Below are 20,798 nucleotides of genomic sequence, written 5' to 3' on the forward strand. Positions count from 1 at the left end.
AGAATATAATTTGCATTGCTGGTATCCTTGCAAGACAGCGAATAATTTGAATAAAAATGTCATATATTTTGCACAAAAGATAAAAAATTTGGGCATTTGTAATTAGAACTAAAATTTGTATGTCTAATGCCAACTATAGCATGATTATATTCAAATTAATCACCATCTTATAAGAATTCCAGCAATGTCAATTATATTCTCCTAGGCCAGTTCAGTGACATTTTATAAGAGAAAAACTTAGTCACTCTTAAGGACAGATAAATAAATAAGCACTAGACCTTGGTATCAACTCACCCCCCCCCACAATCTTCTGATCGCTAGCAAGCAGCCCATTTCACGTCCCATAATTTTAACTGTGTTGATTTATGAGTGTTTGTTTTAACATAATACAGTGGTCCCTCGGTTAACGAGCACAATCCGTTCGAGAAGGTTGCTCGTTAACCGAAACCATTGTTTCAATGGGTTTTTGGTTCCAGCTCACTGAAAATTGCCTAAATTCAACAAAAAAGGTAGAAAAGTACACTTACTTTGAGGTGTGTATGTAGAAGGCTCCTGGATGATGATGATGATGATGAGAATTAGAATGAGGGTGGAGGAGAAGGGAGAAGAGAAGTCACCCCATGGCGCCATTTCACCCATAAAATTTTAGTTCTCTTGGTGTAATTCAAGATTACTTTCTTTAAATCAACACTGCACTGCATTATATATTGTCAATATGTAAAATAAATTTGAAAATGACCAATAATTTGCTTGCAAACACAGAAAAAAAGCATTTAGTTGAAGAGAGTCTCAAGGAAGATGTTACCTCCACTGAAAAGACACAAAGACTGACGCCTGTATGCTGTGTTGGCAGGCTGGATGGCATGCCACAAACTAGTGACCCTACCTTCAATTATGTTCAATAATTGTTAAAATGACTAAAAAATTTAAAATTAAACGATTAAAATGATTGAATAGTATAAACTTCTTGATATTTATTAAAAGGGTAAGGAATTTAAGCCCTAGAACCGATTACTGTATTGGTGGACTAATACTACAGCTGGTGGACCGCCAAATGCAAGCTAAAACATTTGGAGGTCGGCTCGTAAGAAACTCGTTAATCGAGGGATTGCTCGTTAACCGAAGTTAAGAATCTTATGGAAGGTAACTTGTTAACCGAGGCGCTCGTTAACCGAGGGACCACTGTACTACAAAAAACAATGTTTTGTTATTCTAGGAGATGGGCTGAGGTGCATCTGGGTAGACTCTCAGTCTTTTTAGTATTTTGTGTTTCTCTCGAGTACCAAACTAAATTATTCCATTGAGACAACACTTCGATTTAGTGCGAATTCAGTTTAAAGCCACCTCGCTTGGAACGTATCTCTTTTCTTTGATTTATTAGTATTTTTATTTATTCCTCACATTTACAGAAGAACACACTAGACCGCAGAGGGATAAAGATGCCACGCTAATCCGTGGATACATAAAACTAAATGCCATGGTTGGTGAAATGGTAGATTGAAAATCATGGATACATGGAATCAGCGGATAGGAAATATGCAGTAGGCAAGTGTCTACTGTATTACCCAATTACACAAGGAATACATAAAACTTACCAGTGCCTGTTTGTGCAATGCCAATCATGTCATATCCCTGCAGTAAGACTGGCCATGACTGACTCTGTATAGGAGTTGGATCCGTAAAACCCTGTCGTTCTATTTCTGCCAACATTTTAGGATATGGTCCAAAAGCTTGCTTGAAGGTGACCACAGGATTTGGTATAATCTTATCAGACCCACCTTCATCAAAGTGTGCTGTCATCTTAAAGTTCTTCTCCCTGCAACATGAAAACTCAAATTACTGTACATAACTCATTGAAAGCCAATTTCCAGTGGATAACTGTTGTCTATACAGCTATCAATAGTCAGCATTGTTCAACTACTGACAATGAATAATTTTAATATTTGTACCAGATTTTAAATCTCCCACAAAAACATATTTAAAATGTTAAGTTGCTGAGGCCCTAGACCTCCAGCCTATATCCCACATTTCATGCAGTAGCTGGTATCAGGAACAGTCTCAAATTTTTAATGCACTATTCATTACCTCACTGCTATAGCATAACAATTGATTCTGCAATTAGGAGAGGGCAAATACCATTAATGATGGGAGCATCTGTGTTGTTCTTGACTACAGCCACCTTGTATTGACATACCAAGTTTTATGTTTAATTTTTTAGAATGAGAAAACATATTACCTTGCCCTGCTTCCAAAAGTCCCACTGACACTTCTGACAATCATTGATAAACTCTTTTAAGCAATATTAAAAAGAGCCAATAATTAGAACTACTATATGTACATTACAAGAATTTGGAACAGTTCTCATCAACAACATTTCATGGCCAGGATTAGCTGTGATTACCTGATGGCAACTCCTCAGTCTCTTGCAGCCTCTCTATGTTTGGAGATGGGTACCAACCAGAGCAAGATATCCACCCCAAGCCAAAGTACTGGTGCACTAGCAAACATGATGCTATAGTAAAACGAGTTAAATAACATTGGGATGATCCACCACAACAAGCTTCAGAGACACCCTTCCCTGCATAACATGGCATTGTAACTGACCATGGTATTAAGAGCTTGATGATGGAGCAGCGACTCAGGGCACTACATGAGTTTGGGGTCCTGTGCTATCAAACATAAATACTAGCTTGTAAACTGCTCATCCGCTACTCTGTTCAGGCAAAAACACCAACCCAGAAAAGGCAGCAGAGACCAGGGGAAAGACACAACTCCGATATCCCAGTTGCCATCAGGTAAATGTGAAACAGGTTTTATAACTCCATTAATTTAAAATACAATTAAAACTGATGACCAAGCATGAAAAATTATAACCCATTTAAATGATAAATGAAAGGAAGGTACAGCATGCCCTTAAAGTTGCTGGGGTTAGGTTCTCAAAATGGCCGTGAATAGCCAGATCCGCAAATAACATTTGCTGGCTAGGAGAGGGGGAGGGGAAACACTTTTACTCGTGTGCAAAGAAATGTATATTCCCTTTATGTGTTTGCCCTTTACAATTATTTCTTTTGCCTGTGTTGTTCTGTATATATTTGTGTGTGTGTCTACACACACACACCCATATATACAATACAGATAAAAGAAATTACTGTACTCTCTCTAGAACGAATGGCTCCCTGTCCCAGCTGAAAAAAAAGACTAACTTTAAAACTACCCTTAGACATTCTTGGGTACATACAGGGTGTCTTCTGCAAATAATTGAGGTCTGCAAAATGTCACGGAATGCTGTATATTAAATACCAGAACTACCACTATCCACACCTAGCCCTATGATCAGAACATATGGATACCTCTGAATAAAAATTCCCTAGATTTCAGGTAATTACACCAATGTTATTTACAATATATTATGACATCCCAAGCAATCCCACGATGCACTGAATATTGAGATAGGTTATATGTATAGCAAAGTACAATAGCATTATAAGAAATGGAAAGGGGGGAAGGGTGAGATACCAAGCCAAAGAATATAAGAGTGAGATGTGCTGAGGGATAAGACTGGAAATGCAAAGATGAGGTTGAGGGCAAAGTACAGTGGCCCCTCGGTTAACGAACTCAATCCGTTCCAGAAGGTCGTTCGTTAACCGAAACGTTCGTTAACCGAAACCATTGTTTCAATGGGTTTTTGGGTAATTGGTTCCAGCTCACCGAAAATTTCCTAACTTCAACAAAAATGGCGGAAAAATTTACTTACTTTGAGGTGTGTATGTAGAAGGCTCCTGGATGATGGTGATGATGTGCATTTGAAGTGGGAGGTGCAGGAGGAGAAGGGAGAAGAAAAGGAAGTGGAGGTGGAGGAGAAGCATTTTACTGCTTCTTGGAAGGTGAGTCACCTTCCATGAAAATGTCAGGAACCTCTGGACTGACAGATTCTCCACCATGAACATCCTCTCTCCTTCTTGAAGTGGAAGGCTGAGGGCTAGCATCTTGTTCCCTCTGCCTTTTACTGAAGAAAGTGTCAATTGTGGTCTGTGGGGCATCTGTCCTCCTCACCATTAACTTATGTTTAAAGAAGGAGACCACTGAGTCCTCAACATGACACAAAGTTAGTTCAGTTTTTTCCACTTCTGGGTGCTTTGAAGCCAGTTCCCTGAACTTCTCCCAGTGGTAAATCACATCTTTCAACTGTTTAGTTGACATATGGTCATCACTTTCAATTTCCTCCTCACCACTGTCAGCCTCTACCCGTAACATCTCATCCAGTTCCTTCAAGTCATTAGGAGTAAGTTCCTCCTCATGAGACATCACAAGCTCTTCCACATCCTTCTCCTCCACTTCAAGACCCAATGACTGACCAATGGACACAATCTCCTGGTCCAACTCTGTGTCATCCTCAAATCCCTCAAAATCATGGACTACTGATGGCCACAGTGCTTTCCATGAAGAATTGAGGGTTCTATTGGAGACTTCTTGCCATGATGACACAATCAATTTTACAGCCTCCAGGACGTTGAATTGTGTCTTCCAGAACTGTTTCAGTGTTAGTTCAGGATCAATGGAAGTTGCCTGATGACACCTCCTAAACATTTTCTTCATGTACAACTTCTTGAAGTTGCTGATCACATTCTGGTCCATTGGCTGTATGAGTGATGTAGTGTTTGGAGGCAAAAACAACACTTTCACAAAGTCAAATTTATACTCCAAATTTCTGGCAAGGTCAGGGTCATGACCAGGAGCATTATCCATGAGGAGAAGAGCCTTTAAAGGAAGTTTATTGGTGGTTAGGTAGCTCTTGACAGAGGGGCAAAACACATCAACAGCCCATTCATTAAAGAACTGTCTTGTCACCCATGCCTTACGGTTGGACTTCCAATAAACTCCAAGCATTGTTCTTACCACTTTCTGTTGCTTGAACACCCTGGGGTTTTCAGAGTGGTAGACAAGCATAGGCTTCAGTCGGAAATCCCCTGAAGCATTGGCACCAAGCAATAGAGTGAGACGGTCTTTCATGGGTTTATGCCCAGGTAAAGAGGCTTCATCCTTGGTGATGAATGTTCTTTTGGGCATCTTTTTCCAGAACAGCCCAGTTTCGTCAACATTGAACACTTGCTGTGGAAGATAATTTTCTTCTTCCATCAGTTTTTTAAATTCAATTAAAAACTTTGCTGCCCCTTCTTTATCAGCACTAGCAGCTTCACCATGCCTAACAACACTTAAAATGACACTTCTTTTCTTAAATTTTTCGAACCAGCCTTTGCTAGCCCGAAAATCTTCAAATTCTGTTCCTGAAGAACTAGGTTGATCTGTCTTTAAATGTTCATAAATCTCCCTGGCTCTTTCACAAATGAAATCACCAGAAACTGAATCACCTTTCATCTGTTTTTCCCTAATCCAGATGATAAGTAACCTCTCAGTTTCTACGATTAGGGATCTACTTTTAAACACTCTTGTAGATTTGTCTCTCACGTTCACTTCCTTAAATTTGTCTTTTTGTGCAAGAATTGTCGACACAGTTGATGCCGACATGCCATATTCTTTGCATAGCGCATTTGATTTAATACCTTGTTCGTGTTTTTTTATTATTTCCTGTTTTATTTGGATTGAAATCACTTTTCTTGATCTCTTAGGCCCCATGCTGGATTCAAACAATGGCAACACGTATTTTTCAAAGTTAAACTAGCTGTAAATAAAGAATATTTTCTTTAAAATAACACTGCACTGCACTATATATTGTCAATATGTAAAATAATTTTCAAAATGACCAATAATTTGCTTGGAAACACAGAAAAAAAAGCGTTTAGTTGAAGAGAGTCTCAAGCAAGATGTTACCTCCAGTGAAAACAGAGAGAGACTAATGCCTGTTTGCTGTGTTAAGAGGCTGGATGCCCCGCATTAAACTAGTCACTTTACCTTCAATTTTGTTCAATAATTGTTAAAATGACTAAAAAATTGAATATTAAACTTTTAAAATTATTGAATAGTATAAACTTCTTGATATTTACTAAAATAGTAAGGAATTTAAGCCCTAGAACCGATTAATGTATTGGCGGACTGATACTAAAGCTGGTTGCCCGGTCAGTGCAAGCGAAAACATGTTGAGGTCGGTTCGTAAGAAGTTCGTTAAGCGAAATTTTTTTCGTTAAACGAATTGAAGATCCTTATGGAAGGCAGTTCGTTAATCGAAATTACGTTAACCGAGGTGTTCGTTAAACGAGGGGTCACTGTATTGTTGATGAGAGTACAGTTCTAAAGAATAAGTGGTTGTACAGTAATCTTTGATGTATCTCATAGCCTATCTCTAGCATCATGACTTAGTTCATTGTCTGCTGACATTTTACAAGTCTGTTCACTCATTCATTGCTGTTTTTGCATACAATCTGAGTGTGCAGTACAGTACTACAGAAGAACCTCGATAATACACGAGATAGGTTCCAAGAGAGGTAGGTAGCTTTAAACCGAATTCGCACCCTGCAAATCGAAGTGTTGTTTCAATGGAAGAATTCAGTTTGTTACTTGAAACACAAAATACTAGAAAGACAGAGTCTACCCAGATGCACCTCAGCCCATCTCTTAGAATAAACAAAACATTGTTTTTTGTAGTATTATGTTAAAAGAAACACTCCTAAATCAACACAACTAAAATTAAGGGATACGAAATGGTCTGTTAACTGGGTGGGAAGATAGGGGGTAGAGGGGGGGGGATAGGTGATATGTTTGGCAGTTGGTACCAAGGTCTAGTGCTTATTTATTTATCTGTCCTTAAGAGTGACTGAGTTTTTCTCTTATAAAATGTCATTGAACTGACAAGGGAGAACATAATTAACATTGCTGGAATTCTTGTAAGATAGTGATTAATTTGAATAGAAACATGCTGTAGCTTGCATTGGACATACAAATTTTAGTTCTAATTAAAGAATTTTATTACAAAGAGAATTTTTTTTTATACCTTGTGCAAAATATATGACATTTATATTCAAATTATTCACCATCTTGCAAGGATTCCAGCAATACAAATTATATTCTCCTAACTTTAGTCTGATATTATATAAGATAAAAACTTTAAGCCTAAAACACCAAACCCTGGCTGGGAGGGAGGGAGGGAAGTGACAGTGACATGTTTGACAGTTGGCACTGAAGGTCTAGTGAAGTATTTATTTGTTTATTATGTCCTTTAGCTTGAGTTTAGGTTTTTTGCTTATAAAATGTCACAGAAGTGACTGGGGAGAGTATAATTTACATTGCTGGAATTCTTATAAGATAGTGGTTAATTTGAATATAAACATGCTATAGTTTGCACTCGACAAAAATTTTAGTAATCCTTTAGTGAATTATTTTGAGTACATGTACAGTACAGCTTTGCCCTTAGGACAGTGTAGCGCGCCCAGTACAACATTAGGCGCAAAATTTTAAACATGATGCGCCAGATTGACTCGCATAAAATAGGAAAAATTCGCTTTAAATTAAAACATTGTCCTTAATTGTGGGTGTCGCTTTAAATCAATAATCTTAAATTGATGTTCTACTGTACTGCCATTAAATCGTAAAAAGTGATTACTGTTACATATACTGTAATGTACATTCAGTAAGTGTGAAAGTACCATATGTACAGTACAGGTTGTACCTCTCTAGTCCGGCATTCCGTGGTCCGGAAACTCCCGTGGTCCGGAACGATTTTAGTTTGTCCAATAGGTAGATAGGCAGTGGTTTTTTTTTTTTTTACTTATCTGAATTATTATTATTATTACAGGAGTATTAAATTTTTGCCCCTCAGGCCCCAATGTGGGTCAGTGACCTATGCCCGGGTGGGCTAATCCCCTTAAAAAAAAAAAAGCCGCGGGAAATTAAGGTTTGTTTACATCCGGCAGTTCGGCTGCTCTCTCTCTCTCTGCTTGTCTATACAGAGTACAACATTTAACCCTTCAATATATATGAGCAGTAAATAAGTGTTGCTTTCATATTCTTATGTAGAGTAATGACGATATATTTTCACATGTGCGCACTTACATACGAGCAGTCTCACTTTTTTTTTTACCATTAATGGTTAGCTACTTATATTGTTCCATTTATTAACATTAAATAACATTACAGGTACTTCAAGCAACCATATTCATTTTTTACATTAATTTTACTACAGCTAAACTCAGGGTCTTATTTTCTTCAGTTTTATATGTAGAACCAATCAGTCACTGGTTTCGTAAGCTTTAACATAAACAATGCCGGCAGCCGTCTCGTCTCCTCTAATATTCCACGTATTATTAATAAATTGTATTGTTAATTTTGCACACACGTACATTAATTCAATAAAAACAAATTCAGAAACATTAATTAAAATATATATGAACAGTAAATAAGTGTTGCTTTCATATTCTTATGTAAAGTAATGATGATATGTTTTCACGTGTGCGCATGCGCACTTACATATGCGATCTCTCTTTTTCTTTACCATTATCGTTAGCTACTTCTATTGTTCCATTTATTAACATTAAATAACATTACTTAAAACAACCATATTAATTTTACTACAGCTACAACAAAGCTCTTATTTTCTTCAGTTTTATATGTAGAACCAGTCAGTCACTGGTTTTGTAATCAACGAAAACAATGCTGTGTCATTTCCTCGTGTGTTTCAATATTCTACGTATTATTAATGAATTGTATTGCTCATTTTGCACACAAACATTAATTCAATAAAAAAGACATTCAGTAATAAACAATAATGAATCTTTTGTACATAAGAGAAATGACGCTGTTTACACGATTATGCACGTTGGCAGGCCGTTCAAACCCGTCGAAAATCAAGTTTCCGCCGTCAAAATTTTTATTTATTTATTTTTTGTGTTCCAATAAAATACGTTAAGAATTAAAAACTCGCGAAATTTGGGAAGCTACTATACGACATTTAACCCTTCAATATGTCTTCAAAGAGACCATGATGCAGAGAAAGTGGTGCTAGTGCTTCCAGGCATAAGCACAAGTCACTATCTATCCAGGAAAAGGGTGAATTTCCATGGTCCGGCACCAGTCAGGTCCCGAGGTTGCCGGACTAGAGAGGTACAACCTGTAATATGCATAGCAGAGCGGACAGTGCATGCAAATGTGTAGAGGGTGTTACGTACAGTATGCAGTGCATGTTCAATCCCTCATTCAGGGAAGGAGAGGATAGTGACAGTTAGTAACAGCTGCTACAGGAGATTGTACAGGACAAAGACAGGTGATCCTGTGTGATCATATCACCATTTGGCCTGTCTGCATCACAAACTCAAGATGACAGCATCTTGCTGGTTAAGTTAGTACAGGTACTCCTCGACTTACGACAGCCCGGACACACGACCGCCGTAGTCGTATAAAATATTTTTCAAATTACGTATTTTCTAGTACCGAAATGTTTCTGTCCCGTACGACAGAGTGGGCTGGGCCGCCTCGTGGTGTACAGCATCCACACCGTAGCCCGCTCAGTTGGTGTTTAGCCGTCGCTGTCATTAGTGATCGCACTGTGTACTGACAAAATTTTTGTTTCTAATTCCCTTTAAAATGGATAGCAAGCGTAAAAGTCAGAGTTTTCGTGGTGCTGATAAGAAAAGGAGACAGTCAATTACTTTTGAGATGAAAATTAAAATAATAATGCAATATGAAAATGGAAAAACGGTAGCAACGATTTCACGCGACCTTGGCTTCTCTCACTCGACGATATCAACAATTTTGAAGGACAAGGCAGAGGCATTTGCTACTATTAATAAGGGGATGCAAATGTTTGAAGAAATGGATCAAAATGTCGAGCGTTTTGCAAAAGTTGACAGACAGATCCAAGATGCACTTGCTTGCTACAGGGAGATTTACAATGAAAAGAAAAGGCAAACTGTGCAGTCTAAATTGAACATATTGTATATTTTAAGAAGTCCCCCACTGCTGTCTCTTCACTCTCTAAAGATGATCCAATACTTTCAACAAGCAAGTATGTTAGCCTGTCTGAAGAAAGCAAAATTAATGACCCACACAGCCCTGTCTCCTCTTCCTCTGCTTCATCCAATTAATGTAGTCTCCATGTTAAATTAAAAAATTATTGAGGCCCCATGTGCATTCAGCTGACTACATTAAAGGTAAGTGCACAGTAACACTTCATTCATTTTTCAGTATTGATTACTTTTACTGTACCGTATTTCATTTTAGAATTTCTATGTATTATTTTCGCGTTTTCGACTAACGATCAATTCAACTTGCAACCAGGTCGTCGTTCCGGAACCCTGTCGTAAGTCAAGGAGAGACTATATAGCATATACAGTAGTTTAATTTGCTTATTTACAATATATTGTATGAATACAGTAATGTGTGCATAAATAATTGCAGCTCTGAGCCTAACTGCAGTCTAAAATGGAATCACTCACCAATGCCCCAAAAAATTCCAGGATGAGAAATTTGTCTCAAAACTCATAAATCTTTTTAACAGAGAACCGCTCTGCATCAATATTCCGATTAATGAGGATTGATTGTGGTAATAACATCCCTGCCAAATTAATCTAAAAGTTTAGTAGGCTAAAAACAAAATACAAATAGCATAGAACTTTCATAAAACCATTTAAACATTAAGATAAAACTCAAAGCTTGTGTAGAAGGCAGGGTTCCTCCGAAAAGGAGAGGATGTCCCCCCCCCCCAAGCATTCAAAGAGGCACTTACGATGAACATCTCTAAGACTAAGGCACTCTACCAGGAGGAGTCGAACATTCAATGGGATCAAGCAGTCACCACAATGGGGAGGGGGCACGCTTTCCATTAAAAAACCATGTGTGGCCAATGCAGTGACTAGCCAAAGCGGCACGACAGTCCCTGATATATCCAAAAAAATTACTGTAGTACAGATCTATTAAAACCTGTACAAATGACCTTTGTTCATTTACCTAGTTTTTGAGAATTCCAATGTTTATATTTTCAATCAATAAAATTCATAAATTTGCCAGACATTAAAATACTGCTCTCCCTCAATAAGTAAAATTCAAGAATTTTCCTAATACTGTATTGAAAAATATTTCATAACATGAATCCTTTCTCATGATTATTCACCCTTATTAGGCATTATTCAAGTGCAATGACTTTCATTGCTTTATTGATATGGGGTATTGAATTATTATTATTTTTTTTAAATCCCTTCACCTGCACACTTTGGGTAACAATGACCTTTCCTCTCATTAGGTATCAAATATTTAACTCACCAGTTTTCCAGATACTTTTCACTCACCTTTATTATTATACAAACGGTACAAGGACTGAACCCCAAGTCTCTCAGGAAACATATTAAACAATTAGTTAACATTAATAAAATAATCACAAACCTGAACCTCTGCACTTCTGCATAACTCATGTTAGCTATTTCAGGGTCTTCAATATACAAATTCTTCTCTATAGGTGGTTGAACAGCCCAACGTTCCTTTTCAATCCTCTCCTAGAGTGAAAAAAGTTGAATATGAGGTGCAGTCCCCCCAAAACACTTTCATTACCCAAGAGGGGAAAATGTGGTTTGTGGTTCTGGGAGCAGTTAATCCATCAGTTTTAGAACAGGTTAGTATAGTTGACCACAACTACAGGGTACCGGTAAACAGTGGTTCTTCTTTAAATGTCGGGGATGTGTTCCAGAGAAACCCGACTTAGGGTGAAATATTTTATGAGGAATTTTTCCCCATAAGAATTAATGTAATTAGGGGTATATGTATTCCAACATGTACACCATCAGTAATACTACTTTACAGTTCAGGATGTGTTCCTAGAGAGAGGACTTACAGCAAATCAACCTTAAATTGGGTCATTATAACAATGTATACAGTATTTTTTGGCCTGAATGGACAGTTTTTCAGTTGGTGGTGATGTACAAAAGCCAATAAATAACATTTTGTATCTGAATTGACAGTTGTAAAACATGAACTGATAAATATAGTAACAAATAATGTAAGAGACATACAATACAGTACTTTGAGTTCGAGCATTCAACTTGGACACTCAACACAGTGTATGCTCTAACTCACACACAACACAAGATATAGATATATATATATAGATATATATATATATATATATATATATATATATATATATATATATATATATATATATATATATATATATATATATATATATATATATATATATATATATATATATATATATATATATATATATATATATATATATATATATATATATATATATATATATATTATATTATATACAGTGTAACCTCTTTTACACGGTCAATTGAACCCACGGAGGCCCGCTAGAAGCTGGAAACGCGAAACTGAACAACAGAACATATGGGATTAATTGAAATAGAGACTGGGCCAACCTCAAACTCCACTTTTTCAGACACAAACCCACTGCAGTAAAAATAACATCTTAATTTTATGATGGTATGCACACGATTTAATAATTAAAAGAAATATCAATAATATTAGGTTTTTAACACTTACATTAGTAGAAAAGATAGCTGGGCACACGGATGGAGGGTTGGTTCCAGGCAGAGGACAGATTATTGGCCCTCACCTGTATCACTTGTATCACTATCCACCACAGAGGCTTGCAGGGCCTCTTTGTCAAACCCCCAAAGTCCACATAAGTCCATATCCTCACTATCACTGACTTGGGCCGGCTGTGGTGGGTGGCGGGTAAACAACTCGGTAATGTTTTGATGACTGGCGACGTGATGCGCACCCTGCCCGCACCGCCTCACAGATATGAGTGGATGCACCGCCAAAGTAAGAATCTGCCCTGACGGGTACAGCGAAATGTAGAAACGCCAAGCAAAAACTGAAACGTGTATATATATATATATATATATATATATATATATATATATATATATATATATATATATATATATATATATATATATATATATATATATATATATATATATATATATATATATATATATATATATATATATATATATATATATATATATATATATATATATATATATAAAAAGAGATATATATCATACATATATATATATATATAATCTATATAATAATATATAATATATATATATATATATATATATATATAAATGAATAAGATAGATAGAGATCATATCCATATCTATATATATATATATATATATATATATATATATATATATATATATATATATATATATATATATATATATATATATAGATAGATAGATGATATAGATATAGAGATCTATATCTATCTATCTATATTTATATCTATCTATCTACTATATCTATATATATACTATATATATATATATATATATATATATATATATATATATATATATATATATATATATATATATATATATATATATATATATATATATATATATATATATATATATATATATAGTAAGTGCTTATAACGAACGGATCCTACTACGAATATTCCTATAACGAACGGTTTTACCTATAAAATTGAGAATGCTATAACGAACAAAACAACTATAACGAACGAAACTCCTACAACGAAAATTTTTTTTTTTTTTTACTAATTTATTGTTTTTTATTACAAGTATTAATGATATTCTTTATTTCAGGGGTTTAGATGCATATTTATGCACTTTTTTACAATTTTACAATTTTATATTATATTTTTCAGTGTTAAGTGGTTGTATTTGGGGGCCTGGAACGGATTAATCCTATAACGAACGAATGCTATAACGAACAAGGTTCTAGAACCAATTAGATTCGTTATAGCATACCCCACTGTATATATATATATATATATATATATATATATATATATATATATATATATATATATATATATATATATATATATATATATATATATATATATATATATATATATATATATATATATATATACACACACACACACACACACAGTAATACCCCACTTTACGCGTTTCTTGTTAACGCGGTACCCTGCCAGAACCGGAATTCTCACTTTACGCGGTGCATCTACTCATATATGCGGAGAGCGGCTGGTGGTCCTGCCGCGCCGCCATTTTTGGATTCAAACCTCCCGCCATCTCCTGCCATGTTGGGCACGCTGCGCGAGTAGATTGCGCAGTGGATGCCTCTGTTGCGTTATCACTGACGTCATATGACGTATCGGACTGTGATTGGGCCACGCATCCTTACCTCCCTCCGCCGCTAGCTGTGATTGGTTTAATGTAATATGACGTGCCCTGCCGCGGGAGGGATGAACCCGCTTGACCTAGCCGCGTCAGTTACACCCTTCCCGGCCACACCGCGTATACCGGTATCTATTGTTCCATAAGAATGGCTGCCACCGGACCACCACCACCACCACAGAAAAACCCTGCATTACCTGGACCCAGCCGCCCTAAGCCAAAGAAGATACGACGTGCCCTAAGCTACGATGTGAAGTACAAGATTATTCAAGAGTTGGAGGATGGAACAAGACAAGTTGATTTGGCGTGCCAGCATGGCGTGAACGAATCTACGATCTGGTAGATAAAGACGGATGCAGCCAAGATAAAAGAACACATGAAAATCACAAAGTCTGCAGGTGCTTCAATGATCAAGTATTGCCAGAACAAGGTGCTTCTCAAGACGGAGAATTTACTTGTGAGCTACTTGATTCATCAGGCACGACGGAACATGGCGGTGGACACGCAGTCGGTTCAGGTTCAGGAGTACGCACGTGAACTGTACGCAGCAGTGTCACGTAAGATGGGAATTGCAGAGCCCAAACCCTTCAATGCTTCCTCTGGGTGGCTGCACAGGTTTAAGAAGAGGAACAAGATCACCAACATTAACAATGGTGGTGAAGAAGCGAGTGCTGACCATGTTGCGGCTAGGGATTTTCCTCCGTTCTTACGCGAGATTATGGAGGAAGGACAGTACACCGACGACCAGGTGTTCAACATGGACGAATCCGGTCTGTTTTGGAAAAAGCTACCTTCCAAGACCTTCGTTGTCCAGTCTGCCAGCAAGTGTCGGGGTCGGAAGTTGCAGAAGGAGCGCATCACCGTCCTCTTACCACCAATGCCTCCAGTTCCTGTAAACTCAAGTTATCGGTGATCCACACAGCCCGCAAGCCACACGCCTACAAGAACGTGGACATGACCAAGCTAAATGTCCACTGGCTGACCGCACGTAAGGTGTGGATGTTCTCTGCTCTGTCCCTCTCCTGGTTTGATGACTGTTTCGTTCCCGACGTGAAGAAATTCTGTGAGCAACAGAATGTTCCATTCAACATTTTGTTGCTCCTTGACAATGCACCAGGACACTCGCCCCTACTGTTGGATCGTCACCCCAACGTAAAAGTGGTCTTCCTTCCTCCCAACACTACGTCATTAATCCAGCCCATGGACCAAGAATTAATCTGCAATGTGAAAGCTGCATACTCTATAAAGAAGTTGAAGCTCCTGAACGACTGTACCAACACCAAGGATGAGTTGCGTAACCTGGATGACACCGATAGCAAGAGTGACGAGGACAAGGAACAACAGTTGGTAGAGCAAGAAGTTCTCGTCAAACACTTTTGGAGGAAATTTAACGTCAAGAAAGCTGTGGACTTCTTGGTGGAGGCATGGGATCAGCTGTCTGTAGCAACGGTTCGTCACGCATGGAGACATGTGTTGCAAGGTATCCCAGGTGGGAGGCAGAGTCAACCTGTGACTGGTGAGGTTCAGACTGTTGCAGTAGCAGTGGACCTTGCCAGAGAAGCTGCGCAGTGTTACAGCTGCAAGCTTCTCCGAAACCACCAACGAAGACGTCCTGGAGGTGATCAGGGATCCTTAAGTGACTGCCAATGAGATGTTAGAAGACGATCACGTCAGTGAAGAGGCAGGTGGTGCGTCATCCCGAGAAGAACACAAGATAACGCTTGGTAATGTTGAGGGTGCCATCGAGTGTGCAGAGAAACTGATGCTCCTCCTTTCCGACGACCCTAACGATAACCGGTATGAAGTCTTCACTACCCAGCTGTTGCAGATTATGGAGCCGTACATCAAGGTGTATCACGACAACATCAACACAAGTCGTCAACAAAGCATTACCGAGTTCTTCACCCGCAACCCACCACAGCCAGCCCAAGCCAGTGATAGTGACAGACAGTGATGGTGACTTTGAGGGATTTGTCAGGGAGGCCCTGACAAGTGTGGAGGACAGTGATGGTGACTCACCTGAGGGCCAGTAGTCTACCCTCTGCCTCGGAACCAGCCGCCATTCCCGTACGCCGACCCATCTCTTCTACTAACGTAAGTGTTAAACCTAGCCTTGATTTTTCCTAACATAACCTAACCTTAGGTAAGTGTTAAACCTTGATTTTTTTAAAACATAACTTAACCTTACATAAGTGTTAAACCTTGATTTTTTTCTAACCTAACCTTACCTAACTTGACAAGTGTTAAACCTTGAATTTTCTTTTACCTGGTACAGTCTATTATTCTCTTATTGATATGTCTCTTCTATATTATGTGTGTGCATACCATCATAAAGGTAAGATGTTAGTTTTACTAAAACGTACGTAAAGTGTTGGGAAAAAGTGGAGTTTGGGGGTCGGCCCTGTCTCTATTTCAATTAATCCCATATGTTCTGTTGTTCCATTTACACGTTTCCCGCTTTATGCGGGCCTCCGCGGGTTCAATTGGCCGCATAAATCAGGGTATTACTGTATGTATATATATATATATATATATATAATATACGGTACTTGTTATACCCAACAAAAGCTGAATACTGAACACTTCACTCCATCCAGGTGCTTTGATCATCTACAGTACATAATAGGATAGTAAATATAATATAAACTGTACATACGCTTCTGTTATGAAATGCATCCCAATCAATTGGTTTCCATTCTTGGGCTTTGTTGTCAGTACTAGTTGATGGTCTGAACTCTGGGAAAAATAAAAATAAGTTAGCAGACTGTGCCTAGGTTATTCATTATTATTTATATCTAATCATTATCAGTAAGACTGCAATCCAATAAAGAAAGCCTTCATACCAGAAACAAAGGATTAGATCTGGACAAGAGTCCCCTGGATAAAACCCCCTCAGTGAAAGTGCAAAGTAGGACAAGAGCCCCACAGATAAAGTACAAAATGGGTTGGGTTGGGTATTGCAGTCTTATTATATAATAAATCTAATATTTTACATGTCAGAGAAGTGTTCATAACTAAATAAGTTACAGGTATAAAATATTAACTTATAAAAATTCTTAATATTTGTTCTTGAGGGCTTTTTCCTACAACAATGAATGAATCATATACAGCTACTCCTCGACTTACCACCTACTCGACTTACAACCGCCCGAACATACGACCGCCCCAGGCGTACCAAATTTTTTTCAAATTACGTATTTTCGAGTCCCAACGTTAGTGATTGAGCTGAAGTACTGACAAAATTTTTGTTTGTCGAGGAGTTAATCACTGTAGGTGCACATGATCCAAGTATATGCTGCTAACCACAAGGAAACAAAAAACCACGAAGTTCCCAAACGCTTTCGTTTAATTCACATCTTCAGTGGTGAGTACAGACGTGCTTGTTAAGCGCCATATGTAGCGAATCGCAAGGGTTTACTGTACAGTATATGGAAGTCTGAATTCTATATGAACTGATAAGATATATATGTAGCATCATGTTTTCTCGCTGGATTCGGTAAAATGCTACTCCGACCACAGAGTTGGCATGGGCTTAACAAGCGGGCTTAACAAGCACGCTGAACAGGCTTTCTGTGGAATAAAACAATGCTTAGGATTGCTTTTGTTGTCCATGTGGCGTGGTGGTGGTGATCCCTGTTCACACGCAGAGGTCCAGGTTTTGATTCGTCTTTCGCCCCTATACCCAGCTCCAACGATCGATTTGCACGTCAGAATTGCTACGGACCTACACCAGAGTTTCCTCTGGTTTCATCCTGGCCAGGCACAGTTCACCATCTTTACCAACTATGACTATTTTCCTGTTTCCTATACTGTTCCTCCAACTCTACCAACTATTTAGAACTCTTTGAGTATCTCACTTCTTGCCATGAGTCGTTGCTATCCACACACCCCAACACTGAGATCCTCTACCCAGTGGATTTCAATGTACATCACTGAGAGTGGCTTGGCTCTGCAAGAGTTGACCCAGGTAGAGTGGAGGCACTCTCTTTTCCTTACTTAATAATCTGGAAATAATTAAATATCCTACACACATTCCTGATCGACACAATCAACTTACTAACATTCTTGATCTTTGTTCTACCTCTAACCCCTCACACTCTTCATACTCAATTTCTGCCCCCTTGGGGTCTAAGGTCTTCTGATCACAATCTTATTTCTATTAAAACACCCTCTTCAGGGTGCCTCCTAACCCACTGGATATCCTTCAGGACTCTGATATGATGGTGAGGGATAATCAGATAACGTTTTATTGTTTTTTAGATCAGTTAAGAAAAAGGGGCCTAGGACCTTGGATTAGAAACTTTTGACATGCTATCATAAGTCCCCAAATCCTGATTAGCATAAATTAATTTCAAACACATACCCTCCAGGAAATAAGCACCTTACAGCTTTGTCGGCTATCCTTGGTCAAGCTGCCTTACTCTTTACCATTGTTTACCTACACCGTCTCAACACACAAGAAACTGTATACTCCCAGATTATGTACACCATATATACCAACATTCTATATCCATGCTGAACTGTATAACACTATAACTACATAATGTAGTTTATAAACATGATTATCTAATTGTAAACCTGTGTGATAATTTTACTGAATTATTATTATTATTACATACCTTTACAATTTTTGCATTTATAGCAAGTGGTTCTGGTAGGGTAGTTTGAAAATTGACAAACCGTACATTCCCAATTCTTCTCTAAACATTTCCTCTGTTCATGATCCCAGTTACTGTTAGTGGCTTGATTCTGATTGTTGTATTCTCTTTTGTAGTCACAGCCCTTATTGCCTTGGCCATTGTTGTAGTCTCGGTAGTTAAAACCATCTTGATTGTTCCGGCGATCCCGATTGTTGAAGCCATCTTGGTTGTTCCGACGATCCCAATTGTTGAAGCCATCTTGGTTGTTCCGGCGATCCCGATTGTTGAAACCTTCTTGGTTGTTCCGACGATCCCGATTGTTGAAGCCATCTTGGTTGTTCCGACGATCCCGATTGTTGAAGCCATCTTGGTTGTTCCGACGATCCCGATTGTTGAAGCCATCTTGGTTGTTCCGACGATCCCGATTGTTGAAGCCATCTTGGTTGTTCCGACGATCCCGATTGTTGAAGCCATCTTGGTTGTTCCGACGATCCTGATTGTTGAAGCCATCTTGGTTGTTTCGACGATCCCGATTGTTGAAGCCATCTAGGTTGTTCCGACGATCCTGATTGTTGAAGCCATCTAGGTTGTTCCGACGATCCCGATTGTTGAAGCCTTCTTGGTTGTTCCACTGATCTTGATTGTTGAAGCCATCTTCGTTGTTCCAGCATTCCCAATCATCAGCGCCACCTTGTCTTCGATCCATCTTGCAATACTGCAAAGAAATACAGTACTGTACTGTACTGTAAACTAATAAGTATGTTAAAACAAAATGGAGAACTGATCCTGTAATCCTATCTAAGGACTTGACCAGACTAAGTAACTCATATATCATAACACTTAACCCCTTCAAAACAAACACCACTACTGTATTAATATTATATTTACCTAACACTATACGATTTTATTCAGCTCAGAGACAACCCCCATACACATGAATTTCATGAATTTTATAGTTGGAATCAATAATTTTGACAATTCTAAGACTTTTCTATAATGACAATTCTGGCACAAATTACAGTAATTATTCGCTTTACCACATCCTCAATTTTTTTGACGAAATGTTTGATTTGTTATGTATTTTGATGTGATTTTTCAGATCTGACCTTTGTTTCCATGGCCAATGTGTCGGTTTTTAAAAAAAGATGCAAATCAACCGTGATCAAAGACGTTTATTTTCCTTCAAAAACAAAGGTGAGATATGAACAAAATACATCCAAAAATATCAGAACCCAAACATCTAGACACCAAACTTTCACTAAATTAACCCGCCTTAACCTAGCCTCACTAACCCCCATAGGAGCCCTAATCCCAGCAGGGTAGGAAATGCAGTCATTATTAGGTGGAGATTTATTGATCTAATTTCTTAAGCATTTCTCACTTGTGCAATTTTTTTGAAAGAAACATATTTCCAAGAGGCTTCAAGGGTTGAGGAATGTATATGAGATAAAAATTGCCCAAAAGTAAGTGCTTCTATACAATTTGAATATGTGCTAAACTCAATAATAACCTAAATTACATGTAAGCAAGATACATAACATTTTATTCTGTATGTTCGTACGTGGCCGTACACACCCAAACCATTGAACCGTGGACCCTCCCGATTAGGTTAGATTAAAAACTATGTTTTTCCTGTGGTTTTTTATTCAATTTTGAATGTCTTACCTTGATTTTATACCAAATCTTTAGATTCTGAAATGGTAAGAGGGAGGACTTACCTCAAACGGTAAAATTTTATTTTCACGCAACCATGGAATCTGAGGAGTTTTATCTTTGCAATAAATAGTTTAAAAAATTCTATGACTCTTTTCATCTATGACATTTCCCTAGCAAATAACCTAAAATGAATTAACCTAACCTAACCTCACCTCACCTCACCACTTTGGAACCCCTGGTATATAGTATAAGTCATTTGCGAGGGAAATGTCACAGAAGAAAGTATTACAATACCTCAGAAACTATTGGTTTGTGCCAGAAATGAAGGTAAGACTTTGTTCATAACACATCAGAAACCATTGGAAAAACAGTTTCAACAATTTCGTTAAGTGGC

The 20,798-nt window shown here is 37.9% G+C and overlaps 1 protein-coding gene across 3 annotated transcripts in view; it reads right to left on the minus strand.

Moving 5' to 3' along the window:
* LOC121871033 (probable ATP-dependent RNA helicase DDX43) overlaps nucleotides 1-19,459 on the minus strand; it is a 49,820-nt gene extending 30,361 nt beyond the window's left edge. For all 3 annotated transcript variants that reach the window (XM_042373097.1, XM_042373095.1, XM_042373096.1), the window contains exons 1-4: nucleotides 18,728-19,459; nucleotides 16,765-16,844; nucleotides 11,326-11,435; nucleotides 1,596-1,816 (exon numbers count right to left, since the gene is read on the minus strand). In XM_042373097.1, coding sequence (XP_042229031.1) covers nucleotides 1,596-1,816; nucleotides 11,326-11,435; nucleotides 16,765-16,844; nucleotides 18,728-19,454 — 1,138 coding nt within the window. In that variant the 5' untranslated portion in view covers nucleotides 19,455-19,459. The remainder of the gene's footprint in view (nucleotides 1-1,595; nucleotides 1,817-11,325; nucleotides 11,436-16,764; nucleotides 16,845-18,727) is intronic.
* Between the last annotated feature and the right edge of the window lie 1,339 nt (nucleotides 19,460-20,798).

The sequence above is a fragment of the Homarus americanus genome, unplaced genomic scaffold, assembly GCF_018991925.1.
Source record: "Homarus americanus isolate GMGI-L3 unplaced genomic scaffold, GMGI_Hamer_2.0 scaffold52512, whole genome shotgun sequence".
Taxonomy (NCBI): Eukaryota; Metazoa; Arthropoda; class Malacostraca; order Decapoda; family Nephropidae; genus Homarus; species Homarus americanus.